This window comes from Podarcis cretensis (assembly GCF_951804945.1).
Source record: "Podarcis cretensis genome assembly, chromosome: 14".
NCBI classification, from domain to species: domain Eukaryota; kingdom Metazoa; phylum Chordata; class Lepidosauria; order Squamata; family Lacertidae; genus Podarcis; species Podarcis cretensis.
The window spans coordinates 30,132,751-30,153,099 of NC_137183.1; the positions used below are offsets into that span (position 1 = coordinate 30,132,751).

The window sequence follows — 20,349 nt, forward strand, 5'->3', positions numbered from 1 at the left end:
GGCTCCGTGGTGGCGTCCGCCTGTTTCCTGCAGATCCTTCGCGGTTGCACTGGGCGAGGAGTTAGCAATGCAGAGTTGCAAACTGCAACGGGGCAGAACACCACCCCCGCTTCCCAAATGGGTCCCTTTGCCCCAGTGTCCTGTTTCCAACCGCAGCTAGCCCGGAGCCGCAACAACGGGGTATCTTGCCTCTGGACATGGAGGTTCTCCGCGGAGGCGCGCGTCTTCAGGAAAGGGGCCGTGCATCGCCTCCCCGGCTCTTCTCCGGTGGGAGCCCTTTCCCCGCTGCGGCGCTCCCCGGAGAGGCTCCAGCCTCCAGCCGCCGCTTCTTCCAGCGAGTGCCCACTGGGCGGGGCGACCTGGCGGAGGCTCCTGCCAAGCTGGTTGGGCTGGGAGGTGCAGCCGGAGACACACCCCGCTAGGCTGGCCCGACAGCGCCGCCGCGCCAGGAAGGAGAACGGGCGGCCGCTCCCTACCGCCTTCCCCTCCGCCTCCACCTCCTCGCCGCCGCCCAACGGACGGAGCGGACACTCCCCTCCCGCGTTCCGAGCAGCCGCCGCAGCCTGAGAAACAGCAGCAGCCTTCTCGTCCTGGCCGGACGACCGACGGGCTCCGACTAGACGGAACCGCCGCTGCTCCCTCTGCCTTGGCTCGTCCTCATGGCCACCCCGGAGGAGATCGACGGGGCGGGCGTGGCCCGGCCCCACTACGGCTGTGAGTCTCGGGCCGAGGGAGGGAAGGGCGCGTTGCTTGCGGCTTGAGAGATGCCTCGGGCCGTCGGTTTGGTGCCAGCGTCTCCTCCGCCGCCGCCGGGGCCGCTTTGTTGGAGCTGGCGCCCAGGCACAGCCCTTACCGGGCCCGGAGGAATCGTTCCGGCTGGCGGGGAAGGAGGACGCTGGCTCGCTTGGCCCGGGACTGTGGGTTTATTTGGCCGAGCAGGAAGCTGTGAAAGTCTTGGCGCCCCCTGCCTCCCCATCGCCCCCTCAACATGGCTGGTGGGCGGGCGGGAAGCAGCGCTCCCCGGATTGATCGTGTGAACGGCCTGCCTCGCCGAGCGGCGCGCGTTTCTCTCGGGCTCGTTTGCACGCGCTGTCGCTTTTCGCAGGGTCACGGGCCGGGTCCCCTGTTGGGCATCTTTGAGCGAAGCAGCCGCTTTCTCTCGCGCTCTTTCTTTTCCCGGGAGGGCCGGGGGGGGGGAGAGAGGAAGAGGAGGAGGCCCGATTTTAGGGGCCGTGGGGCGGGGTAAGGACCGCTCCTCTCCCCGAGCAGGAAGGGCGGCGACGTGCAGCTCCTGGGGCGGGTCCTCGGCACGAACTGCCCGTTCTCCCAGCTCCATGGATGCCTCGTTTCGCCAAGCGCAGGAAGCTTGGCTCCCACCGAGCAAGGTGGCAGCCTTTGGTCGAATCAAACCTCCATGGTTGAGGGCAGTCTACCTTTCCACGTGGGCGTCAGCGGATAACTCGCTGGTTTCTGTGAGGAGGAGTTTCAGGGCTGGACTAGATGCAAAAGGTGTCATACCAGCGAGGCAGTGCTTAGCCACCCTCACATTTTGTAGGAGACACCTTGGCATCCCAGGGAAGTATTGAGAGCTTCCCATAGAAAACATTGGAAGAGTCCCAATATTTCAGTGTTGCTGGGCTCAGGCGACTGTGTGAACTCTGTGAATGACACCCCTTTGTGCAAGTGGATGAAGCTCAAGGTTTCTGCCTGCAGCTGAGTGCTGACTTTAGGCTGGAAATGGGTCTGAGTGAGGGGGGGGGCAAGTTAAAGAGCTGAATCTTTGCTATAACCTGTTGGATTTCTGCCTGCTAATCCAAGCTACCCTTTCCATGTAGAAAGTGGGGGAAATGAGCTGTTTATCCTCCTAACAACCCTGTGAGGTAGGTTAGGCTGAGAGACAAGGCTGACCAGGGATCAGCCAATGAACTTTTGGGCTGATGGGCATTTGAACCTGGATCTCCCCACCCCAATCCAGCAGTCTAACTATTACATCAGCCTGGCTCTCTGTATTGGTGGCAGAAGGAAGATTAAAAAAAAGTGTCGAAGCCTTACTTTAAAAACTCACATTCTGTCATAAGTCATTGCTGCTGCTACTTTTTGTGGGTGGGCTGCGTGAATAATTCTGCTGCCCAGTTCCTGCTATGCCAAACTGCCAGGAAATGGCAGCATCGAAAACAGCCACGGGATCTGTCTACAGGCAATAAGGATGGTGGCTCTGTCCTTTCCTATCTCTCCAGGTTTAGTTTCAAAGCTGGCAGCAGGAAGGGATTCCTCTTTGGCGGCTCTGGAACTGCTGGCTATAGCATCAGGCCTGGCTGGTGAGGTGCAAAAGGGGCTATTATTACTATTATTTATTAAATTTGTATACCACCCTTCATCCTTAGGCCTTGGAACAATTCATGGACAGTGGGGTTTGTCTGTTGCAGGGAATGTTTATGAGCATCCCCAGTTTTTCTTCTGTGAAATGGGTACTTTGTGCTGGCCCTGACAGCTCTTAGTTTTTTTAAAATATATCCCTGGGCCCAGAAATGCTGGGGACCCCTGCTTTAAGGAGAGTACAGCCCCTCCAGAGCATGTGGAGCACCACCATCCTGGACACACAAAGCTCTGACATTTCGTCTACCTTGTCAGGTTGGCTTTTCAGTTTACTGGGCCTCATCCAGTCCATTTTTGTTTCCAAACCCCTGCCCGACAGATCTGGTTTTCACCAGTGGATAAGCTCATTTATTGGCTTCACATAAAGGCTGAAAAACATGGGGGCAGAATGGCAAATGTCACGGGATAGAAGTACAGTCATACCTCGGGGTACAGCCACTTCAGGTTGCGCTTTTTCAGGTTGTGGACCGCCGAAACCCGGAAGTACCGGAATGGGTTACTTCCGGGTTTCGGCAGTCGCACATGCGCAGAAGCACTAAATTGCGCATGCACAGAAGTGCTGAATCGCAACCCGCGCAGATGTGGGTTGCGAACATGCATCCCGCACGGATCACGTTCGCAACCCGAGTGTCCACTGTCCCCACAAACCTGTACCTGGAATTTGCCCAGCAGGTAGGAGTGGATGACCCCGTTAGAGGCAGTGAGGCATATGTGGGCGTATATATACTATTCATTTAAACACACCCCAGAAATAATCCCGGGAACTGTAGTTTACCATTCACTGAGCTACAGTTCCCAGGACTCTTACCAAACTGCAGTTCTTTGTGGGGTGGTATAGGAACATGCTGTCTATTACAGCATGCAGTTGTAATCTGAGCCAGGACTTTTCAGCTCCAGGGTTGGAACTGGAGCATCTTGTGTGCAAGTCTTGCTCATCCTGGCTGCTCAAGGGGTGTCAGGATTGTCTCATCCGGATGACTGAAGAAATGAGTGTCTCTTGAACTGAGGATCTTCTCCCAAACCACTTTGTTAAAGGAAGCCATTTTAGGATCCTCTGATTTAAATAGTTGCTCGGGAATATAATGTGCACTTGTAAAATATCATAGAATTGTGGACCTGGGGGGACCCCAATGGTCATCTAGTCCAACCCCCTGCAGTGCAGGAATCTCAGCAAAAGCATCCATGACAGATGGCCATCCAACATCTCCTTAAAAACCTCCAAGGAAGGAGAGTCCACAACTTCCTGAGGGACACCTTTCCACTGTCTTAACAGCTCTTATATTGGGTCCTGCAGCAGTGGTTGTGAGGAGCAGGGCCTTTTTGGTTGTGGGGCTGGTGCTGTGAAGTACCCTCCCACTGGAGATCCTCATTACCGCTCCATTATAGCCTTATCTCTCTAATTAGATTTGATGGAGACTTTTTTAAATGTGGAGCATGGGGCTGTTACCAAAGTCACCGAATTAAAGCTGACTTTCCTATGCAAAGGGAATCAGTGGGGATCTTAGACCTGAGGCAAAGTGAGCCAGTGTGGTGTAGTGGTTAAGAGCAGTAGTCTCGTAATCTGGGGAACCGGGTTCGCGTCTCCGCTCCTCCACATGCAGCTGCTGGGTGACCTTGGGCTAGTCACTCTTCTCTGAAGTCTCTCAGCCCCACTCACCTCACAGAGTGTCTGTTGTGGGGGAGGAAGGGAAAGGAGATTGTTAGCCGCTTTGAGACTCCTTAAAGGGAGTGAAAGGCGGGATATCAAATGCAAACTCTTCTTCTTCTTCTTCTTCTTCTTCTTCTTCTTCTTCTTCTTCTTCTTACAATCTGTCAGATATATTTCTGTGGCAAATTATGAATATTTACCACTCTCAACCAAACAGCCTGGTATTTTTAGATGCAGGGAGGGAAGGTGCCCTTCGCTCTATTCTCCCAGAGGAGTCAGCAGAGCGTTCTCATGCCTCACTTTGGCTGGACCGTTCCTTTTCTGACTCATGGAGAAATGCGTTTCTGCTCACAAACTATCCTCCCATGCTTCTGGAAGGTTCTGGGCACTGACTGGTCAAGATCTCGAAGTTTTATACAGAAAGTGCCACTGAGAAGCCCCGCCCATTTCACAAAAGCTCACTTTGCCTCAAATCAAGTAGTTCTGTAGTGCAGAATCTCAGGCGTTGGTCTTTAAGGTGTCGCAAGACTCCTTGTCGGATGCAAAAGGCATGTGGGCTCCAGGGCCCAAAGTCTGCTTTTTGCTTACAGGATTTGGAGTGGCTCTGTTTCATGGCAAACCAGGATGCTGTAATTATTATAACGTTCAGTTAGTAAGCTGGCTTGTTCAGCAAAGAGAGGAGGATGGTGATGATGATGATGATGATAATTATTTTATTTGTACCCTGCCCATGTGACTGGGTTGCCCTAGCCACTCTTGCTGCCTCTGCAAGAGTCACTGATTTGTGTCTTGTCTCCCCCCCCCCAGGGCATGGGGTTAGTTTGTCTAGTTCTTGTGAATGGTTGTGAGCATAGTCAGGAAGTCTCAGAAGAGCTTTCAGTTTCAGGCAGTGCAGTGGCTTTATGTTGTCATCAGCTTGTTTTTTTATTTATGGCAATTCTGGAGGGGAGGAAGGGAGCACACTGAATGTAAACTGTTCACCCTGTTGTCACAGCAGGTGTGTGCACCTGGCAAGTCTGTCCTTGGACTGGCTATCTGGATTAGCTTCCTCCTCTGTTGGAGCCTGGGGGCTCTGCTCTGCGTGGTGGAGCCTTATTTTAGTACTTTCTAGGGTGGGCAGGATGCTTCCTGCACTGTGCTTTCGGTTGGCAAGCGTCTTCCCAGGGGAGTCTGTTAGGTGAATCTGGGGTTAAAATCCTGCTCTTGGTTTTTGCAGACAAGGCAGCCCTGGCAATCTTTTTGCCTAAGGGGTGAGAGGGTGGGTAAAAATGCTTTAAATTAAATACATATTTGTGGTATAGGAGAGTTGACTCCCCATTTGTTGCTTGTATTGAGGTGGGACTTGGAGGGAACAGGTGAGCCACTCAAAAAAACAAAAAACAAACCCTTGGCACTACCTGTCTTGTTTGGGGGAGTGGGTGGGGTGCCGGACCTTGAGTGCTTCTGGGCACCCAGTGAGGCTTTGCTCCTTCAGCTCCCAACACCTCCAACTTGGGGACGACCCCCTGTTGAGCTGCACTTTGCCTCAGGGCCTTCTGGCTTCCCTGGACTGACCCTGTCCTGCCTTTTTGCAGCTGTCCTGGATAATGAGAGGATGACTGCAGAAGAGATGGATGAGCGGAGACGGCAGAATGTGGCCTATGAATATCTTTGCCACCTGGAGGAAGCCAAGAGGTAAGGGGGCCCTTTCAAAGGGGTGGTGAGCCCCATGCTGCTAACATGCTATCATTGGCTCGAACCACCAGTGGTGCTTATTGCAGCTTCCAGCTGGGGTGGGGAGAGGAACAGAGCATCCCTGAGCCGTTCAACCTGCTGCTTTGTTCCCAGGCCTAACCTTTTGCAGAAACAGCTGCCCTGTTTTCTGGCACCTAGAGACAGGCCAATTAAGCTGCTCCATTGCTTTCTCTTTGGCTGTGCCACTCCCACCTGCAGTTCCCAGTGGATTATTTTTGACCTCTTTTTACTCCTTTTGCTTTCAAAGGAACCTTATTTTTATATCATCTGAAGCTGCTCTGGAAAGAAATGGTATTTTAAGCATAAATCAGCATGTGATCGCCAAATTAATGAGCATGATTACAGGGCAGAATAATAGCACTGCTGGATACGAAAGCAAAAGGGTAGTGGTTAATAGCCTGGAAGGTAAATCAGGTTTGTAGGATATGTCAGAAGGTGAGGCAAGCTTGGGGTTTAATAGGGAAGCTGCTTCCTGCAATGGGGGGGGATGTATCAAGAGTGTTTTGGGGTTGGTTATGGGTTGCGTTTGATCTCTGAACTGGCCATGGAGCTACAGGAGTGGAGAGGATTTAAGAGCAGGTTCAACACTGCTTTTGCAGATGCTTGAGGTGGATTGATGATGTCTTATGGTCCAGAGGCAGTTCAGGTTCTCCTGCTCTAGGAAAGAGAGGAAGCTGCCTCATACCATTGGCCCATCTAGCCCAGTGTTGTTTACAAGGCAAGCCCACGATTTTAGGAAGTGGTCTGTTCCCCGGTTCTGCCTGGAAGTGCATCAAACCCAGAGACCTTCCCAAGGTAGAGTGGAGCCACCAAGAAGCCTTTCCCTGGAGCATCTTTCTCTGAGCATCTTGGCCCCTGCCCCCTTGAGGCTTCTTGGGAGCCTTTTCTGTGACAAGGCAAGCCCTGGAACAGGATCCAGAGCAAGGGGTTATCTCCACTTGCCAGGCTGGTGTCTGGTCTCCCCTCCAAGCCGCACCTGAGATTTGGGCTGATGGGGAATCCCTGGCTCTAAGCTCCCATGAGTTCACCCCCCACCAGCAACATTTGCTGCCCAAGTTTGTGCGATGTGGTTGACCCTAACCACCTCCTTCCTCTGTCTCTCTCTCTCTTCCTAATATGACACAGGAACTGTTGGGCCAAGAATGAGATGAGGAAGTGACTCACGTTTTCCTCCCTCCTTTCTTTCTTCCGGGCCCCAAGTGCAGAGCCTGCAGCAGCCTTGCAAGAGGCTTTGCGCTTCTGCAATTTGTGAAGCCTTTCCAGTTAGAAATTTTGGTTTGGTTAGTTGGCAATAAAGTGCCCTCTAGGCCCTTCTCATCTAGTTTCCATCTCTTAAAGCTGTTGACAAAGGGCTCTCCTCTGAAGGGTGGAGAAGTTGTGGGGAAATAGCTGGCCGGGCTCAAGTGTTTCGTGAACTTCGCCTTGGATTGAGTAAATCTGTGGAGCCTGAAGCTATGATGGTTCCTTTGCTCAGTGTTGTTGAAGTGGATGCAGTTTGAAATCCACAGGGTAGGAAGCTTGTTGGATTGTCCGATTCGGGCAGCCAGGTGAGAGACCCTTTGATGCCGCCTGTCAACCAGTAGTGGGACCAAATACTTTCGAAACGGGCCAGAACAAATGGATTAACACTGCCCACAGAGTCATGTTGGTTTCCATTTATTTCATTGGCCAATAAGAGAGAGCCTCTTAAAACATTTTTCTGTGGGTCATTAATCATTCTGATCTGATATTCTGATGTGAGTGATGGATGTGAGAGGCTCTCTGATTGGATTCTTAGTGTCTGTCTGGATTTCCTGCTGCAGTCATAAATGTGCTTGGACATTCCTCTTTTCCCTTGTGTTCTATCTGGCTTGCTCTCGTGGTGTTTTCTGAAAAATCTGTAAAAGTAAAACTAAACCTTGGTTTTAGCAAGTATCCTCTTGTGGTTGTTCTGCTGCTTTGCCAAGTGCAGCAAAAGGTCAGTATTTTTGGCTGGTAAGAGCATCTGCCCTGTGAAGTGTCAGTGGGCTCTGCTTTGTGGACACTGTAGTTGCGGAGCAGCAAATGCAAAACTTCCACTCCTGCCCTCATGCTGATCCACAGTTGATCCATCTGGGGATGAGGGACGACAGCCTTATTTTGTGGATGACCTTCTGTTCGTTTGGGGAATAGACTTGGCATGTACAGAACTGCTGGCAAATAAACAGCCAATTCCAGTTTGCTGCTGTTGCAGTTCGAGGCTTAAGTTCATAGAATCCTCACAGTCTGAAGAGACCTGGGCGGCTGGTGATGATGCAGGATGTCCTCGACTTCAGCATCCTTGGTCAGAGGTCGCTGTCCGGGAAGGTGACCTCTAAGGAAATGAATCTGCCAGCTTCCAGCTGCTCTATTGCCTGGACAGTCCATGCCCCCAGGGAGAACTTTTGCATAATACATGCATATTACTTGTATGCTGCGTTTCATAGTTAAAACTATGTACAAGGTGACTTACGTGAATAAAAACCACATAATTACAAACGTAATAAAAGTAGTCCATCAAACGTAATAAAATAAGACCATCAAAAGTACACAACCCATTTAAACAATTTTCATGTAAGTCCTAATAAGATCTAAAATAGACAGTTTTTTCTTCTTTTCTCTATTTTTACTTTTTCCTTTTTTCCTTTTTTATCTTTGTTCTTTTCTTTTTTCTAATTTTCTTTTTCATTTTTTGGTACATGTTTTTCCCCCTCCTTGTTATTTGTACAATTGTTTTCTTTTTGTATGTATGTAATAAACCACTGAGCCTAGGGCTTGCCGATCAGAAGGTCAGCGGTTCAAATCCCTGCGACGGGGTGAGCTCCCATTGCTCGGTCCCAGCTCCTGCCAACCTAGCAGTTCGAAAGTACATCAAAGTGCAAGTAGATAAGTAGGTACCGCTCCGGCGGGAAGGTAAACAGCGTTTCTGTGCGCTGCTCTGGTTTCGCCAGAAGCAGCTTAGTCATGCTGGTCACATGACTCAGAAAACCTGTCTGAGGATAAAAGTCGGCTCCCTTGGCCAGTAAAGCGAGATGAGCGCCGCAACCCCAGAGTCGTTCGCGACTGGACTTAACTGTCAGGGGTCCTTTACCTTTTAATATGTATATTGCAAATAAAATTATTTAAAACCCCCCAAACAGTACCCACAACCCAATGGTTAGCCGTAGTTCCTTCTCCTTGTAATTTGAGCCCATGCTGGCCCTGTTCTGGTGCAACCTCTGTCACAAGGGATGAAGTCCAGCTCAGCTGATTCAGGTTCATGTAGTACCTGGCTGTGGTGTTTTGGACAGTGCAGAGCCCTTTACTTTTCAGCTTTTGGGACATGCAAGGTTTCCACTGCTGCGCCATTCAGAAGTTCTAAGCTTGTTCCCATTTTTAAATCCTCTCTCTACAGCCTGATAGATAAAAGCAACTCCTGTGTGGAGGCACCAGGCCCTTCCATCGCATGAAATGCTGCTCTCTGCTTCCATGGCCAGCTTGGCCAGGGTTGGGAGGGAGGTGAGCTGGGTTGTGTGTGCATATTCATTCATATACTTCATTCATTCATATCTCAGATGTACCAGCAGGAGCCTACAAAGCAATTTTTTTAAGCTTCTGTAATTTTTTCTTTGAATTGCTGTGGACAGGTGCTTATCAGCGTGCCTGCATTTCTTGAGGTGCTTCTGCCCAGAGTTCCTCAGTTCCTGGCTTGGCAGCCTCTCTTCCTTTCTCTAGCATACTTGGCATGATAGACACCACCAGCCTGCTGCAGATTCCTTTTGTCCCCCTTCCAATCTCACAGGGCTTCTCAGTGGTCCTTTTCCGAGACAGCAAAGTGGAGACCAGAAAATGGTAAAGTACTACTGCCAGGTTTGGTACTGTGATAACCGTCCCCTTAGCCCTAGTCTTTCTTCTTTTTTAAAGCCCACTTTTGCTTGGGCGTGGAACAGCAGGTGCTTCCCCCCATGGGCCACTCTTGCCCTTCTCCTTCATAGAGAGGTTGCTGCTTGCCTGAACAGGATGAAGTTGAGATGGAAGGAAGCACAGACCAATTTCTTGGCCTCTTGGCCTTTTTACTGGAGGAGGGGGGACTTCCATCTTCCTTGCCCACCTGGGTTTGCAGCTTTACTCTCTTAGTCTATAAAACTGTCTGTAAAACTCTCAGTGCATTGGTGTCACAGGCTCTCTGGGAAGTGGGGACAGGGATGGCTGCCCCCCCCCCGCCGCCTCAATGCCTCTTCCCTGAACTTGCCTTGAATTCATAGAATTATAGAGTTGGAAGGAAGCTTGAGGATCATCTAGTCCGACCCACTGCAATGCAGGAATATGCAACTTCTCGGGGCTATGTCTAGCACAGGTCGCAAAAAGAAGGGAGCTGATGATATTAAACGGTAGCAAGGAAGAGGATCGCCCAGGGGAGTATACCCATTTTTCAAAGATGGGAGGAAGTGTGATAGACTATATTCTGATATCAAGATTCGCCTATAACTCTGTGTCGAAGTTTCAAGTGGGACATAACACCGAAAGCGACCACCTCCCACTAATTTTAGCGCTCAATGGCCCATCGTTTAACAAACCCACGGCTAACCTTTACTACACCCCCATCGTTAATCTGGGATCGCTGGCCCCCATGCTCAATACAGAGCTAACTTATCTCCTCCATTCGGAAGACGTGAAGACCATCTTCTCAGCCATTGTATCAGCTAATACCGGGGAAAAGGCCATGGACTCGTTCAACGAGTTATTAGCAAGACTAAAGACCTTCTTAACAACTGAGATACTTAATTCTGTTACAAAGCGGGCAAAGGATCAAGAGAGATGGTTTGATTTGGAGTGTAGACAAGCAAGGAAACGTCTGAGATCAACCAATCGGAATTACAGAAACACCGGAGCACCCTCGCTATTTATGGCTTACATCTATTTAAGACGAAACTACAAACAGCTATTAAAGGTAAAAAAACAAAAAGCTGAGAGATTGGCCTGGTGTAATTTAGTGAAGGCCTCGAATGAGAAAGACTCAACCTCCTTCTGGCGTACCATTATGGGCCTCCTGGGCCAGGAGTGGATTGGTCCCACATGTACTGTAGAACCTCAGGAGTGGATGAAATATTTTCAAACCCTCTTCTATGACGACAAAGCTCAGCACAATGATCCAAGTGCCTACTCCAAGAATTTACCATATTGGCCTCCTGTTTCCATAGAGGAGGTGGGGAAACTAATTGCCCAACTGAAAAACAACAAAGCCCCGGGCATAGACCACATTCCAGCAGAGTTCATGAAGAACAATATCAGTTGGTGGGCTCCTATAATGGCGTCAATATTTACATACATCGATTCAACAGGTATAATACCTGGTTGCTGGACAGAGGCAGTAATTATTCCAATCTATAAAAAGGGTCCTATGGCAGATCCAGCGAGCTATAGACCCATTAGCCTCTTTACTATCCCCAGCAAACTGTATGCCAAACACCTCCACATCAAACTAATTGACTGGATGGAAACTGAGGCAGTTCTGGCAGAGGAGCAAGCTGGCTTCAGACAGGGCAGAACAACAATAGACCATTGCTTCGTATTAGCACACCTCATTGACAAATACGTCAATAAAACACGTGGGACTCTATGCGCAGCATTTATTGACCTGAAGGCGGCCTTTGACTTGATCTCACGAGTCAAACTTTGGGCTAAACGCAATGCCACCAACATTGACAAAAGATTACTATTCTTGATAAAAAGCCTATATAAGGACTCCAAGTTATATGTAAGATCCTCAGTAAATGGGCAACTAATTGGCCCTGTACCAGTCACCAAAGGAGTCAAGCAGGGCTGTATTTTAGCCCCGGCCTTATTCAACTTATATATAAATGACATGGTCAAATACCTAACATCCCCGGAGTTTCATGCCCCCAAATTGGCCGAAAAATCAATTTCAGCGCTCCTCTATGCGGACGACGCGGTTCTTATCACGAACTAAAGTAGGCCTCAAAAGGCTACTAAGAGAATTCTCAGCGTACTGCAGGAGAGATCAACTGGTGGTTAATCACCAAAAAACCAAAGTCATGGTCTTCGCTAGGAGACACAGACATCACAGATGGGAGATGGACAATCAGCCAATAGAACAGGTCAAAATTTTCAAATACCTTGGAGTCGTTTTCCAGTCAACAGGGGCCTGGGAGGCCCATCATAAATATGCTAGGGAAATAGCATCTCAAAGCGCCAAAATACTGTCTCGCTTTTACTTTACGAAGGGGGGCAGACATATCCCAGCAGCTCTGGAGGTCTTTCAAGCAAAACCCTTGGCGCAATTACTCTACAGGGCCCAAATCTGGACGGGAAATCATTGCCGCATACTTGAAACGGTCCAGTCTAAATTTTAAAGACAGATTCTAGCCGTTCCACCATGTGCACCAAATGCAGCCCTACGGCTGGGGAGTGGCCTCCTCTCCATCGAAACCCGGACTTGGTTAAGAACATTCAACTATTGGCTTCGCTTAAATTTAAACCCATCCGGACTACTACCTCTAGTAGCACGAGATGCTCATAGAAGTCGGTGATCCAAAGTAGTACATCAAAAACTACTTACATGTGGCCTCCAAGCACAGCATCTCCTGAAAATGGGTCTCCCCAAGGCAAAAACCTTTATTGACCAGCGCATGAAGGATATTGAGCAGCAGAATAATCTGGCCTATATTAAGAAATTTAGTGCTTGGTACGCTTATTTGCCCCCCTCCCACTTTGATTTTCGGGCACCTTATTTGTCTACCTTAACCATTCCAAAACTCAGGCGGGCTTTTACACTGGCCAGACTAAATATGTTACCCTCAGCTGTTCTTGAAGGTAGATATAAAAAAATTTCATTTGAGAACCGGCTCTGCCCCTGTGGAGCTGGCTATGTAGAGACTGTGTCACACGTTCTCTTGTCTTGCTCCCTATATAAAGATCTCAGGGACGAGACCATCACGCCGCTCCTATCTGCCATCCCGGGCCGCTCTTGTGAAGCCAAATTGTTCTCACTCCTAGCCGACCAGAACAGCTTGACAACAGAGAAGGTTGCCAAATTTATCGAGAGAGCAATGAGACTGAGAGCTGCTATCTGAATGACATCAGTGTCGTCACCCGGATTCCTCGCCTAGGATCTTATTATTATTATAATTACGTTTTATTTTTATTATTATTTTATTACCTTTGCCAAGTTTTAAGTACTGAGATTATTAATTTATCTGCATCTGGTTATTATTATCTTTCTCCCTGTCCTGACCATCCCTCCGAGGTTATATTTATATTTATAATCTTTCAATTTGGCTGGTCTATTCACTTAACCGACCTGGAACAATCTATTGGAGAAAAGGCTGCCGCCCATGGGACAGAGGGTCATGGATGAATGATAATCCAGCTTCTACCTAGGGTTTTAATAGGTCATAAGATTTTATGGTAACTATATTCGTAATGTATTTTTGTCGGTGTTTGTCCTTTGATGCTATGGCCTGTCGGCTATGCAAATAAAGTCTATTCATTCATTCATTCATTCATTCATTCATGACTAAGACGCTTCTGGCGAACCAGAGCAGCTCACGGAAACGCCATTTACCTTCCCGCCGGAGCGGTACCTATTGATCTACTTGCACTTTGACGTGCTTTTGAACTGCTAGGTTGGCAGGAGCAGGGACCGAGCAACGGGAGCTCACCCCATCGCAGGGATTCAAAGCACCGACCTTCTGATCGGCAAGTCCTAGGCTCTGTGGTTTAACCCACAGCGCCACCCGCGTCCCTCCTCTCTGTGTAGCTGGGAGTCAAATGGCTGGGGCGTCTCCTGGAGGCCGATACTTCTGCCTTGGCTAGCATTTGCCTCCTTGTGCCTTCCTGGTTCCTCTGCCTCTGACTGCCTGTATCCTGCTACTGCTCTTTGCAACACCCACCATCGACTGGATAAATCCCAGCAACTATCTAAATTATGCAGCTGGTTCCCCCCCACCCCCCGTCACTGAATCTAAAACCTGATGTTGGTCCTTAGCCTTTTTTCCAGCTCTGAGCCCCAGCCCTGCATGCCTGGGGGATCCTAGGAGGCTTTGCAGTCTTATGTCCTCCAAGTTACTTGCTAGGGACTTGTACATGCTTGACAGTCGGGAGTTTTCAGCAGGTGCCTGGGCTTGTTATCAGTGGGGGAGGATCCTGCGTTTTGGCAGCTGACAACAATGGGGCTCCACACACCTGGTAAGGATCCTCCCAGATGTGCCGTTGGAGATTCTGAAGCAGCAGCAGCAGCGTGCCCAGGCTGATCCTTTTCTTCAGCTGCCGAAGGAGGGCTGTTGTCTTCTCTCTTTCTCCCCGCACTTTGACTTGCTGTGTGAAGGCTGGCCGTGCACACCAGTGCGGGCGAGCCAAGTGTGTCATGAGGATTCAGGCCACATTGACGCAGAAAAGGGATCTCCCAATTCCCCCCTCCCAGCTGCTTGAGTGCTGGCTTGGTGTTGCAACCACTGACCCTCAGTCAGCCTTTGGAACAAAGCACTCGCTGCTTGCCTGAACAGGCCCTGTGGTGTGGGAACTAGACCTTGAGGCCTTCAGGGCAGAGATCCTGGCTTTCTTTCAAGCACAGCCCGTGAAGGCCCCTTTGTGAGTACCGAGTGAGGACAAAACACCTCTTGGAAGAGGAAGTAACGTTTCCCCCCCCCCCCCCCGACATGCGTCTTGCACAAGAGAGCCACTCGCAGCAGGGTTTGCACCATGTCTTCTAGGTCGGAGACTGTCACCTTCCTCCCACCGCTGGGTTCACTTTCAGGCTCTGCTTTGGTTCCGGGCTTCTTCAGGGCCTGGTGAGCAGTGGCTCATTTGGCCTTTGGAGTCCTTGCCCCTCTCTCTTCTCCCCTACCCCAGCTCTGGCCCACCCAGAGTTCTCAATAACCACAAAGCCTGTTGGTGTTCCGCCTCCTCTGAAAAAAATATTTATGTCGGGGTGGGAACCTGTTGTGGCCCTTGGAGTGCCCTTGGTCACCAAAGTCTGTGGCCATGATGGCTCTGTGTAATGGTGTAACAAATATTGACAGGGTTGGCTGCAGTCAGAGGTGGGCTCTTTGGTTGCCTGCCCAGTCAAGTTCAGCTTCCTGGTCGGACAGCTCTTTCAGTGGATGGGTTTTGTTCATGCTCTGTCAGGTTGGACACCCCTCTCCAGTTGAGGCACAAATACTGATAAAATACTGCATAAACATGACTTAAAAGAACCCAGCTGTAGCAAAAATTTAGCAGTGGTTTAAAACGAAATGTTTCCAGCCTATAGTTCTCACCAGCCGGCCAAGATGGCACTCTGCTGCTTTCTGCTCTATGACCTTGCTCCTCTGCTTGACTGTTTTCCCTTGCGACACTGGAGGTTCTTTGCAGTGTCAGGTTGGAGAAGGGAGGTGGGCTCATTGTGGCCCATTGTGACTTGGAAGATGACCTTGGAAGAGGGCTTGGGCAAGGGGAAGATGCTGCTGCCTGCTGCTACCGCTCTGCACAGATCCCTGCAGCTGCCAAGCGGCCATAATGGCCCTGGGGCCCAAGAACAGGTGGTGGGTTCTGCTGGTGTGCCATGCATTTTGAGAAGCTGGGTGCTGTGGTCTTCAGGGCAAGATATTTGGGATCGTGCTGGAGGGGAGGACTTTGCTCCCTTGAACGGCTGAGAGCTGCTTTGAATCTCACGTGTCTTTGGTTTTATGGCTGTGGTTTATTTTTTCCATTGCATGCTGCTTTGAATACATGTTGGGAAAATGGAATGATACGCAAAAAGAACTAGGAAGCCTCAGCTGAGGAAGCTTCCAGATGAAAGGCGCAGCTCAGGACTCGGGCCTATGGTTGCCTTCACTTCAGGGCTGGCCCAGTGGTGTGCTTGTGTCTGGAGTCCCAAGACAAAGGACCTCTTGGGGGAGATCTGGGCAGAGAAGTGTTGATCTTTCGGGGGCTTCATCTCCAGGGCATCCTTCCCCAACCCAGGGCCCCTCCAGCTGTTGTCAGACTCCAGCTCCCATTGCCCCGGATGGAGGGCCGGGAGGGCAACAGACCTGGCCAGTCACCCACAGGCAGATGGGCTGGTGGAGGTCAAGCGCCTGAGGAGTGAGAGGCCAGAGGAGGTCAAGTTCCAAGGCAGTAATGGAGGGCTGAAGGTGTCAAAGAGAGGCAGGGGTCATGATCCATGGCAGGCGCTGTAGAGAGAAGGAAGTAGAAGGGCAGCCCACCTGGCTGGCTGCCAGGGTTTTTTTTAGGGCCTGGCTCAGGAGGTCAGTTGCCTCTCCAAAGGATGGGGCTGCAGCAGCTGCTCTCTAAGGCTGAGGTGGCGGCCTCAGGGCAGGGGAATGGAGGCTGCCTCCTCCTTGCAGCCGATGAAGGTGGCTGGAACATCTCCCAGAACTACCTGGCGCTCCTCCTGCCTGCACCTAGTTTTCCGCACGGGGAGGGCCCTTCAGGGGAGGCCAAACAAGTCGGACGGGTTTGCTTTGTTCTTCTTGCCCTTCAGAGGAAACTCCTTCCCACTCCCATTTTGTCCCTGCTGTGCTGACAGAGTTTTCTGGATTTGTTGGTTTTGATTATATGATGGGCCTTGATTACCGTTGCGGATGCCTTGCCTTCAATCTGTAGATCAAGGGTTGTGCCCCATGCTAGTCTTCCTCTGAGTATGTTCGTTGAAATTAATGGGCACAGCTAACATAGGGCTGTGAATTTCAGTGGGGCAACAAATACTCCTGGCATGCAACAAAGTGTTGCTCTGTCCCAGCTCCTGCCAACCTAGCAGTTCGAAAGCATGCCAATGCAAGTAGATAAATAGGTACCACTGCGGCGGGAAGGTAAACGGCGTTTCTGTGTGCTCTGGTTTCTGTCACGGTGTTCCGTTGCACCAGAAGTGGCTTAGTCACGCTGGCCACATGACCTGGAAAGCTGTCTGTGGACAAGTGCCAGCTCCCTCGGCCAGAAAGCGAGATGAGCACTGCAACCCCATAGTCGCCTTTGACTGGACTTAACCATCCAGGGGTCCTTTCCCTTTACCTTTTTGACAGCTTAGCTGCCTGTAGAAATGGGAATTCTCCTCCTGGTGCTGCTGACAGGTTCTTTTTCTGCACTTGGTGTCAGCAGGCTCTTTTTAGATTATTTATATTATGATAACATATTAAATATGATATATTAAAAGTACAGTGGTGCCTCGCAAGACGAAAAGAATCCGTTCCGCGAGTCTCTTCGTCTAGCGGTTTTTTCGTCTTGCGAAGCAAGCCCATTGACGGCTTAGCGGATTAGCGCTATTAGTGGCTTTTAGCGGCTTATCAGAAAAAACCCGCAGGAACTCGCAAGACATTTTCATCTTGCGAAGTAAGCCCATAGGAAATTCGTTTTGCGAAGCGCCTCCAAAATGGAAAACCCTTTCGTCTAGCGGGTTTTCCGTCTTGCGAGGCATTCGTCTTGCGGGGCACCACTGTATCTCTAAGCTGTGTACAGAAAACTGAAGCAACTACAGTCAACTTAAACAAAATATTACAAAAAATACAGTTACATGTAAAAACATTATGTTAATGCAAAATTTATAATATATGAATAAATCAATATCAAATCATTTTCCTTCTGACACATCCTCCTCCTCTGCCTCCAGCGTCCAAACAAACTCTCAGCTCACCCACAAAATTCTCACTACGAGAAGGGTTCCTGGAAACAGTGAATCCTAGTCTCTCACTCTAAACTTGCTTTTTATGGGCAGGCTATATGCAGAAATTCTGGTTTTAGTATGCTGGCTGTTTGCCATAATAAGCATGGGTGATGGGCAGGCCCAGGATGGATGGCTGCCCACAGCTTTGTCCCATTCAGTCTGATGAGAGAGCTTGGGGGTTGTGGCCCCACCAGCATCTGACCTCCTCTTCTGCCTCAGAGAGTCCTTTGCTTCCCTTTGAGAGTCCCTCCTGCCCGGCTCCCCTTGGCAGGGCTGCTGTTTGCCCAGAGAGCACCCTTCTCTTGCTGCCTCCTTGGAGATGGAGGAAGGAAGCAGTGCATGAGGCTCTTCTGAGAGTTCAGGAAGGCTTAGCCTTCTAAAGCAGCCCTGTTTAGGGAAGCTTTTAATGTTTGATGTATTACTGTATTTTAATATTTGGTTGGAAGCCGCCCAGAGTGCCTAGGGAAGCCCAGCCAGATGGGCGGGGTATAAATTAATAATAATAATAATAATAATAATAATAATAATAATTATTATTATTATTATTATTATTATTATTATTATTATTATTATTTATAAGCCACCTTCTCAACAGGTGTTCTTGGCATCCTGCACCAGAGACTGGTGGCAGAAATGGGGAGGGGTTTTCTGGGTGGGGCTGGGGCTGCCCAGAGCGCCTCTTTGTCCCAGCTGGGGTGCATGAAAATGGGGGATGTTTCCTCAGAGTGCCAAATTGTGGGCCCTTTTTCCCTGCAGTGTTAAGAGCAGGAAACATTTTGCCTGGGCACTGGTCTTTCCCAGAGCCCAGCTGCCTTGCTTGGCCTAACTCTGCCAGCACATTCAATGCCACAGCAGCCACAGCAGGCCTGGGTGTGGCCTGGGATGATGTCATGCTTTAAATTTGGTAGCAGTGCCTGCCTGCCTGCCTGCCTGCCTGAGCCGCTCACTGGAAAGTTTCTTTCGGTGGGTGTAAGAGGAAGAGGTTGGAACTGAGCAATCTGAGGATTTGGCCAGAGTTTCTGTGAAATGTTGCTTCGTCCTTGGAAAATAACTTTCCATTTCAGGACTGCCTCCGGGTGGGCTGGATTCCTTTTCCTAGCTGTTTCTCTGTGTGAGTCTAGACAAAGCAGTTTCTCTCGCAGAGATGCACCCTTTCCAGAGGTGCTTTTTTAGAGGCAGCTTTCCGCTCCCTGTGCCCCCCACCCTGAAAAAAGCTCACCGAAAGAAAAGACCTGTGCAACAGAGGAAGGGGTGTGGCAGTAGCTGCCCCACCTTCGGAGCTCATGGGACTGTCAGGGGGTGGAACAGCAGGCCTCCCAGCCACACTTTCCTTTCTGCTCCTTTTCCTACCAGAGGCTTTTGGTGGCAGAGCAGAGGCAAATGCCGGGGGGCAGGGGGCGTCTGCTGCAGGCTGGGGGGAAGCTTCTTCCTTCCCTACTTCTCTGCCTGGCTCAGAGGGCATTGGAGAGCTGGAGCCAGCCAGGAAAGCCCACGAGCCTCTGGCTCGGGAAGTGGGGAAAGGGGCTTTCTGGAGGCTCCTAGAAATAGTTGTTCTCAAAGGTTTGCAAGAGTGTGCCGGCCCTTCTGGAGCCTGCTAAATCAACCCCCACCCCACATCTGCCACCTGCACTTCCTGTGCTGCTTCTTCGAGTTCCCTGCAGTGCCCCGCCTCCAAATTGTCTGTCCAGCTGCAAGCTTTAGAGGGCTCTCCCCCTCCTCCTCTCATGGTGAAACATGTCTGGCTGGTGTGTTTGGGTGTGTTGGGTTCTGCCTCTTTTCCCTCCTCCCTTCCTGAGCATTGTAGACTTATTTGTCAGAGGCTTCAATGGCTGGTTTATTCCTCCCCCCCCCCTCGCCACCCAGCCTGAGGAGCTGACAGTGGGAGGCCAGTGCCCCTGTGTCCCCCCCCCCCCCCGTATTGGTTGGGCACATGCAGGTAGGGAAGCAGAGCCCTGGCCCAGAGGGAGGGAGACAGAGAGGGCTGTGGGTCCCCCAGGGCCTCCACTCCACAGTTGGCCTGGGGAAGAGATGCCTCTGCTGAAGCGTCACCTTCTGGGGTCCTCAGCAACGCTCCAAAACTTTCCCCACGTTAGGGCTGAGAAGGAGCTGAGGGTACCTGAGCTCCTGTGGCTCCCCCAGGCAGCTGCTAGTGGGGATCCAGCATGGATGGTTCATGGAGGCCACAGCCCCCCCTGCAGAAGCCAGAGATTGGCTATTACAAGGACAGCTGGGCCCCTTCATTCCCCTGCAAGAGACTTCCTTGTGGCTTAGACTCATTGCTCTATTGGAGACAGGAAGGGGCACAATTGCCTCCCCTCTTCTGGCATCATTTTACCCATGCAGAAAGCACCTGTGCCCACCTGCCCCACCATCTTGGAGGATGCCTTGTGGCTTGTTTTTGTAGCCCATAGATGACCCTTGGCATACATTTCTTCTTTGGATGTTGCCCCAGACTTGGCTGGAGCAGGCCGTGAAGAGAGGGAGGGGTTGGGCAGCTGTCTTCCCTGGCAATAAACAGGAAGGGGGGTGAAAGAGAAAAGCACCCAGCAGAGGAGGAAGTGCAGAGCTGTGGTTTCTGGGAGAAAAAGGACGGGACCAGTTGTCGCTGGTTCAGCCAAAGTCACCCCCAGCAGATGCGGTAATCCTGCTGCTTCCTTAGTCACCCTTTTTCTGTTTTGTATTCTGTAGTCGGAAGGAAGTTGTTGCCAAAGCAGTTCTGCCTGGAAGGTCTTTTCTCGGTCCTTTCAGAATTGAGGGGGCCGAACCTGAAGCTAGCTGGATTGTCTTCACTATGACAGCTTGAGGGAAGCCAGGGCAGTGACTGAAACACACTGTACAACCAACACCCCTGCGAGGAGGGCTGCTGCTGCTGCTGCTGCTCAGTCACTGGGCAAAGAGGCTGAGGGTCACCTCTGCTTATGCCCTGTGGGATGCTGTTCAGCTGTTGAAACCCAAG

General features: G+C 50.5%; 1 protein-coding gene across 1 annotated transcript in view; it reads left to right on the forward strand.

The window, feature by feature from the left end:
* The first annotated feature begins 483 nt into the window (after positions 1-483).
* The window catches only part of IQGAP1 (IQ motif containing GTPase activating protein 1), a 50,046-nt gene continuing 30,180 nt past the window's right edge, over positions 484-20,349 (forward strand). Inside the window, exons 1-2 of the mRNA XM_079952742.1 lie at positions 484-714; positions 5,599-5,698. Of these exons, the coding sequence (XP_079808868.1) occupies positions 660-714; positions 5,599-5,698 (155 nt within the window). The 5' untranslated portion in view covers positions 484-659. The remainder of the gene's footprint in view (positions 715-5,598; positions 5,699-20,349) is intronic.